Source organism: Azolla caroliniana, unplaced genomic scaffold (assembly GCF_043228905.1).
Source record: "Azolla caroliniana isolate FFs.n. ecotype wild unplaced genomic scaffold, voAzoCaro1.0.p SCAF_3, whole genome shotgun sequence".
Taxonomy (NCBI): Eukaryota; Viridiplantae; Streptophyta; class Polypodiopsida; order Salviniales; family Salviniaceae; genus Azolla; species Azolla caroliniana.
In genome coordinates, this window is record NW_028230438.1 from 13,652,114 (window position 1) to 13,660,374 (window position 8,261).

Here is an 8,261-nt window from a genome sequence, read left to right on the forward strand (position 1 = left end):
ATCATAGCTAACTTGAACCTGTTTGGTCCGGGGGTTATAACGTTTATAACCCTTCCGTTTGTCGGAGTAGCCAACCAAGTTACATTTCTTGGCTTTGGCATCCAATTTCCTCTGCCTCTCCTTCGACACATGCACATATGCTATGCTGCCGAACACCCTCAAGTGCGCCAAGATCGGCTTCTTCTCGAAGTACAACTCGTGTGGCGACACTCTACCTCTAGCTACAGATGTCTGATTCTCAAGGTAAATGATCATTCTGACTGCTTCAGCCTAGTAGAACTTGGGCATACTCTTCTCTGCCTCTCCTTCGACACATGCACATATGCTATGTTGCCGAACATCCTCAAGTGCGCCAAGATCGGCTTCTTCTCGAAGTACAACTCGTGTGGCGACACTCTACCTCTAGCTACAGATGTCTGATTCTCAAGGTAAATGATCATTCTGACTGCTTCAGCCTAGTAGAATTTGGGCATGCTCTTCTCTTCCAACATCACCTTGGCTGCTTCTTCAATCGTTTGGTTCATCCTTTCGGCCACACCATTCTGCTTCGACATGTACCTATAGGAGAATTCCCATTGAATTTCCTGCTTTTGCAGATAACTTGTGAACTGGCCAAAAAAGTATTAATTTCCACCATCGGTCCTTAGGCACTTGATTCTTCGGCTTGTCTCCCGTTTGGCTAGGCTCTTCACCTTTAAGAAGCAGGAGAAGACTTCGCTCTTCTTATTGATCAAGCCAAAAACATTTTTCTTGGTTTGCATTTCTTGAAGTCGTGGGAAGTTGACATGGCCAATCCTCTTGTGCCATAAATCAATGTCTAACTTGATTTTTTGTCCCCCCCAGCAAACATCGCGGTGCCGAAATCATTTGTTTCAAGGACGAACATCCTCTCTTCTTTGTGCCCTTGCACGATGATTTGGCCTTCCTCCTCGATGAAGCACCCGAGATGAGTGATTCACCAGACTTGCATCCCCTAGTCGATGATTTGTCTAGCTGATACTAGAGTCTTTGTGATCGTTGGGACGTGCAGAACGTTCCTCATAATTCCTCTCTGGCCGACATGGCTCAGAGGGACGTCTCCGATGTGCTCGATGAGGTGAGGGGTGTTGTCGTTGGTTTTGACGACCCCTGGCTATTCCGACTTCTCAAGGTGAGAACCACTCTTTGTGGTTCATCATGTGGTTAGACGCTCCGGAATCCACATACCACTTGTCCTTCTGTTTCAAGGTGATCGCCGACATCGAATTCACCATGTGCTTCATCACAAATGCAGAGCCAGTTCCAGCTCACCTTGTGCCTTCAGCGTAATGCGATCTCTGTCATCTCTCAGAGTCGGCTCTGCTTGATCCAGCTTTGTCTTAATATGCCCGTTTCTTCCAGGACTCGCTCTCCTTATGGCCCTTCTAGTCACAATACTAGCAGTCGGTGGCTTTGTTTTGTTGGCTTCTAGGTCCACCTTGACTCTCGTTGCCTGTTGAGGGTCCATTACTACAGTCGACACCCCTATGCCTCCGATTCTGCTCTTGTCGGTCACTATTATTGCGTGTCGATCTGCCGCATCCACCATGACCACGGGGCCTATTTGCCTCCAAGTACAACATCTTGTTGTCGGTGTGCGTGCTCTTGATGCACCCATGTGGTTGTCCTCTACAAGGAGCATTAATTGCAGGTAAAAAAAGGATGGTAGCTTCTCCCTCGTGCAAGCGGTCATCCGAATAGGCTCGTATTTCTACGCTAGACCATATAGGCAAATCTACACCATCTTATCTTCGTCTACCCAAAATATTGATGGATCCCAGCAAATCATAGATTTGTTTGATCTTGGTGGTGTAGTTAGTGACCGACATACCTGCTTGTTGGACATTGTTGAGCTTCTGGCGAGCTACAACTTCTAGGTTGTGGTGTTGGCGACAAAGACCCTCTTCAGTTTCCCCAAGCATCCTTCGGCAACATTGCATCCCTGATGTAGCTGAGCATCTAATCACTCATATAGGACACGAAGCAGTACAAGACTCGGCTTGCAACTTCCACCCAGGTTGGAAAGTCTCTGTGTGATGGCTCCGGTGCTGCATCATTTGCTCCTTCCACATAATTCCAATACCCGTGTCCGAGCAAGTACTAGTGCATCTTGTATGCACAAGATGCATAATTGCTCCTGTCGAGCTTTTCTGTCAGAAGGGAGCTATCCATTCCTTTGTCCATGTTCTTATGAATCGTTGTTTAGAGACCAAAAGCTTTTCTGTGCTGCAAGTGCTCATTGGTTGTAGAGGATTTTTCAACCCTCACGCTCTGATACCATGAGAAGAATTAGATGCGGAAGCTCGTACACAAGACACAACCCGCTTCGCTGGACAATAACACATAGTTAGGTAAACACAGAGAATGGAAAGTACACAGGGAGAGAGAGACTGAATGAGGAGACAAACAAGAAAACTCTATTTCAAAAAAAAAAACTTGGTACAAAACAATGTGCTCATAAAGCACTTTATATACAAGCCTCTTACATAGGCTGACTCAAGTACTGACAAGTACTTTAATGCTCACCCACGAGCTCTGACACTATATGTCTATAATATTCCTATTTAAAAGAGGAATGTAGGCCTTTAACGGCTTGTCGGTACCAAGCCAATCTGGTTGTTAGCTTCTTCAACCGATCTTCCTCAGCCGACTTGGCTATCGGCTTCTTCAGCCGATCCAGCTCATGTTGAGCTTGTCTCTTAACATTTGCTAAAATAGGAATATAGGCTCCTAACGGCCTGTCGGCTCCCAATCGATCGGGCTTTTGGCTTCTTCCGCAGATCCTAGTAGTCGATTCGGTTGTCGGCTTCGTTAGCCAATTCGGCTCATGTTGAGCTTGTCATTCAACAAGAAAGTTGAGAAGCAACGTCAATTTGAGAATTCAATAAGGTCACAATTTAAAATAAATATCCATTGCCACTCATCTCAAGCATTTTGAAATGTCTCGGTGGAGCAAAATACTTTGTAGGGCATAAAACCTTGTGAAGTTTCAATTGAGGGAATTGAAGAGTTCTTTAAATGTTTGTTATGGACATTTTGATTACATTCTATGCCTTTTGATATCACAAATATACCAACAATTCTTCAACATATATGACAAATGACATTTTCCAAGAAATAGATCAAATTCTCACGAACATCAAGGGATTGGAGGAATTATGAGAGCATGAACACATACAAATGATTGACATAAATGTTCTATGAGGCAACTCAAATGAAAAGATGAAGATAGGAGGAATTGGAGTAGAATTTTTTGGGGCAAGGAGGAGACCCAAGAAGAGAATAACATAAAGCAATGAGACAATAGACAAAACAATTATAAAGGTAAAAGTTTATGCATTTGTAATTATAGTTATTTCTTTCAATTTGCGGCTACTTTATTGCAAATGCAAGTCCATGGTTTTCTTAATACATGGGTGGTTTTAGAATCTAATTTAAACCTAGCTTGAAATTCGATGTTTTCAAATTTTTGGTTGAATCGTGGCTCCAGTATTGTGTTGAGAAACACAAGAAAGGTTGCAATGTTGCCTCAAAAGATGATCATGCACAACTTCACCAAGGGTTCCAACTATTGAACAATGATCAAAGATTTGCCTAAACATCACATGTATGTTTTTCTAATTCAATTTTCCTTGGTTACAAAAAATGTGAACTCATAAAATGTAAAGTTGTAAGACCTAAATGGTCAATGTGCACTCGTAGAATGTGTTATACCATATTACAGTCAAAAACATATTGATGTTTTTTGCTTCGCCCAAGCTTGATTTCTCAACATTCTCTAGCCCATTCAACCAATGTAATGCTCAAATTTGGACTTCACTAACCTAATAACTATCTACCCTTCAAGTTGTTTTACCTTTAGTGTGAAACACTTCCCCTTTCTCCATTGTAATAAACATTGTTGCTTCCTCCCCTTTCCTCTATTCATGTACAAACAAGTAAACATTGATATTGATCTCATTCCACATCTCATACTGATGCCACAAAATTCTCTAGGTGTTTTATATGTTCAACATGTGTTCAATCATTGTGAATTCCCTGCAACACCTGCAACACGTTTGGATTCTACCTTCTCCATGCTTACTACTCTTGAAGTTGTTTTACCTTTAGTGTGAAACACTTCCCCTTTCTCCATTGTAATAAACATTGTTGCTTCCTGCCCTTTCCTCTATTCATGTACAAACAAGTAAACATTGATAGTGATCTCATTCCACATCTCATACTAATGCCACAAAATTCTCTAGGTGTTTTATATGTCCACCATGTGTTCGATCATTGTGAATTCCCTGCAACATGTTTGGATTTTACCTTCTCCATGCTTACATATTCCCTTGAACAATTCACAACAAAATCTGTCCTCAATGTTTGTGAATTCCATTTGGCATTTAGATTCATCGACTGGTCTATGAGTCTTGATTCCATGGTCCTCAATGTTTGTGAATTCCATGTTTGATGGTTTCCACCTCCACTCAAATCTCCTCTAGTAGTCTTGTTCAATGATACATACCATGAAAAGTACTATCAGAAAAATAGCAAAAACGTAAACAAAGAATCAATATAGAAAACAATGGAGAAGGCCCTAATAGCTCGCAAACACATAAATAGAGATTTGATATAAAAAACAATGGAAAAGACGAGCATTACATTAGAAAAGCATCACAACACAGTCAACAATAGATAATAACATTACAGAATCACTAGCTCATGTACTCCTAAGATTAAATCAAATTACAACATGGATTATAATGAAAAAAGAACCTTAGAGAACTCTTGAAGATTCCATTAATGCATTTAATTGTTAACACCAATAGCAAGCAAGCGACTACATCAACTTGAGTCACATCCCCATTAAGCACGGTTAATACTAAGGCATTTGTGCACATGGAACATAGAATTCATATGGATTTTGGTTTTGGATCCCTTATCTTTGGGCGTATTTGTTACTTGTTGAATGTTGAATGTAGCACATTCGTCTTTTAAAAGGACATTTTCTGAATGAACTCTTTTCTTACTCGTTCATAAGATGTATTAAGCTTCAATAAAATCAACAAAACATTATTGATATTAGGCTATCATTTACATTATTTGTAATGGCTCCATTATGAAGGAACCCAAGTAAGAATGAACCATCATTACAATAGTCAAAAAAGTCCAACAATGACGTAAATAAGACTGATGTAAAGAAAATGATATGAGGTGTAAAACCCCCTTTCATTAGTTCAAAAGAGAGATCAGAGTTTTTTTTAATTAAAATAGATAAGTCAATGGTATGATGGATACAAAAAGGATTCCCAACTTTCATCATTACTTCAAAATAGAGAAGACATTTCATGAGTTCCAAATAGATATGCCAATTATACTAGATACAAAAAGATCACCATTAAAGTAAAAAATGAATGGATCACAATGACATGCTTGCATGTGGACCAAGAACAAGCTACAGAGCATGAGTGAGATAGCAAGAATTCATCTAGGGGCTGACAAAGAAATGGTCAATGGTTCGATACCGAAAGTGTATTGTAGTATTAACTGGAAAAATAGATGAGTCTCGAATTACGATTGGCTTATACTACATAGAAATATATTTGCTTGAGCATTAGGTAACCCTTTTAACTGGAATGCAACTCACCAAGTTATGCCCCATTTTGCCTGCAATGTTCCACATCCCTTTGGTAGTAGAGTGTAACCTCACCATTTTATGACCACTTCTACTCAAATATGGTATGGCATCAGATTTGCTCAAGAAACACTGCCACCATTCTCACAACGCATTATTTTGACACCAAATTCAACATCACACAAGAACAAATTTATCTCGCATTGGAACATTAAGGAAGGAACTCTCTAGCTTACAAGTTAGTACCTATTTCTCCTTTTTACAGACTCGAGGTCAACAAACCTCTTTCTATGTCCAATGAGATAAAGTCCATCTTTATGTCAGCAGTGATGGGTTTATTTTAATTGCCGGGTTCCTCAGCAACTCACATGCATATAACTTGAACAGAATCAAATAACTCACTTGCATTGAACTACTCCCCCAATGCGCTAATACTAAAACTGAATTATGAAGCCTGCACACCAACAAGAGTAATAGAGGAATTTACTTCATGAAATCTGGCATCACGGAGAAACCTGACTTTTTTCCTTCATTTCTAGGAAACGACCTTAGATTTGTTTTTTGTATTTTCTCAAATGCCTTTGGTCCAGCCCCAAAAGAGCGAGTATACATGTTATTCGAGCAAATATACGAATTTTCCCAAATGCCATGCCCTTGATCCAAAGCCCAAAAGTGAAAATCTATGTGATATTTGAGCAAAGATATGGTCGGTTCACTCCTTTTGTCTCTCTCTTTGAGAGGTTGGCCAGCAGATTCAATCAAAGGCACAGGATCAGGGACATTAACCACAATTTATTAAAAAGAAGTAGATACACATCCGTCTTCACTCTATAACTCAGGTAGATAAACATATGATGCCACTTAATAAATTACCGGTAAGAGCATATAATAATATACATATAAAAGAGAAGTGACACATTACATATACATATCTTCAATCAGGCTGCCAGAGTACAATAACGGCAACAATGGACAAGTATTTTAGCTATAAAATTGAGATTCACATTGATAACGATCACATACATACCAAAACATGGTTCGAATTCCTGATTCCATTTCACATGCCAAGCAAAGACTTCAACCACCATGTACCCTTGTCATTTACACTCTTCTCCTCCTCCCCACCTGTAGGTTGCTGCTCGGGTTCATCTTGCTCAGTCCTCTGTACCTTAGACACATCGTATCCCTCTGTCTCAGCATATGCCAGAAGCTCAGAGTAGATATCATCGCTTAATTTAGGAGTTCGGCTAAGAACCTACAAAACAACCGCAGAGTTCAGATTTCAATTTTCCATAGTTCTAAAGTGAAAAGTATCTTGTAGAAGCAAGCCAGCCAGCCAGCCGCAAACTGACTAAAGATGATAAATTAGAAACTAGTTGCAAACAAAGGCAACAAAAGATAAAGGCTTGGAAGAGGTTCATAGAGACGCAATACATAAAATTAGAATTAAGGAGCACATAATTCTATAACTCTTTTTAACTAAAAATCCAAGGAGCCATCAAAGAGAACAAACATTGAGATGGAAGTATGGATGGATGGATGAGGCTAAAAAGAGTTGAAACAAACGCCTGGAAGAGATTGAATTCGTTGGGGGGGGAAGCACTACATAAAAAGTAAAAATAAAAATAAAAAGAAGATGATATGTAGCTTTAATTAAAACATGGAAAAGAAAGAGCAAACAAAGATTCAGATGGAAATATGGAGGAGGCTAAAAAGAGAGATGAAGAAGAAGAAGAAGAAGAAGAAGAAGAAGAAGAAGAGCATGCTAACCCAAAGAAAATTCCTGGAGGGCTGACCGACAAGGGCCCATGTATAATGCTCCTCATCAAGGCGCATGATCCAGTAGTCTCCTGTGACGGGATAGAGAGGTAGGAAAGGGGGCACCCAAAAGCGGACGAGAAGCTTTGCGTCTGCGCTGGCGGGATCAGCTTTCCAAGCCGACCCTTGGATGGATGCGCGCTTCCTGCCTCCTCCCTCCCCTGTCCACGTCTGATTCAGGACATGGACACTTCCATCACTCCTAAGCCTGTAAGTTGCACTTGTGTTCTTTCCATCCTTTGGCTGGAATCGAGAGGGCACGCTGGCGATCTCGTACCACACCCCTTGGTACCGCTCCAGATCCACTCCGCTCACCACACGCAGGGGCTGTTGTAACTGCTTGGGCTTCACCATGCCTGCTCGCTCTGCTGATGGCGATGGCGATGGCGATGGCGATGGCGGAGAGAGAGCTTGGAAGAAAAGAGAAACCTCAGGGTGCAGAAGAAGAAAGAAGAAGAAAGAAGAAGAAGAAGACCGACAAGACAAGCTGAAAGACAGACAGAGATATCGGATATGTGATAGATAGGTGACTGACTCCCAACTTCGCTTGGCTCAGCTTGGGCGTTCTTTCTTTCTTTCTTTCTTTCTTTCTTTCATACCATCATTTCTTTCTTTCTCTCTCTCTCTCAGTCGGTCATTGGAGTTCCATCAAAGTGTACGGGTTTAGGGTTGTCATTGGCTAAGGGTAGGGTTTAGGGCTGTCATTGGAGTTCCAAGGACTCCAATTCTATATATGTATGTACAATACTCGGCCATGAAACATACACCTTTCTAGATAACTTTAGCTATGTAACCATGAAAGATGTAT

General features: G+C 40.7%; 1 protein-coding gene across 1 annotated transcript; it reads right to left on the reverse strand.

The window, feature by feature from the left end:
* Window positions 1-6,553: 6,553 nt before the first annotated feature.
* Window positions 6,554-7,837, reverse strand: TIL (temperature-induced lipocalin). Its single transcript, XM_087316635.1, has 2 exons — window positions 7,406-7,837; window positions 6,554-6,890 (listed from the first exon to the last, which is right to left on the reverse strand). Exons 1-2 carry the CDS (start codon window positions 7,805-7,807, stop codon window positions 6,693-6,695), a joined length of 600 nt encoding a protein of 199 aa, XP_087172761.1. The 5' UTR covers window positions 7,808-7,837; the 3' UTR covers window positions 6,554-6,692.
* Between the last annotated feature and the right edge of the window lie 424 nt (window positions 7,838-8,261).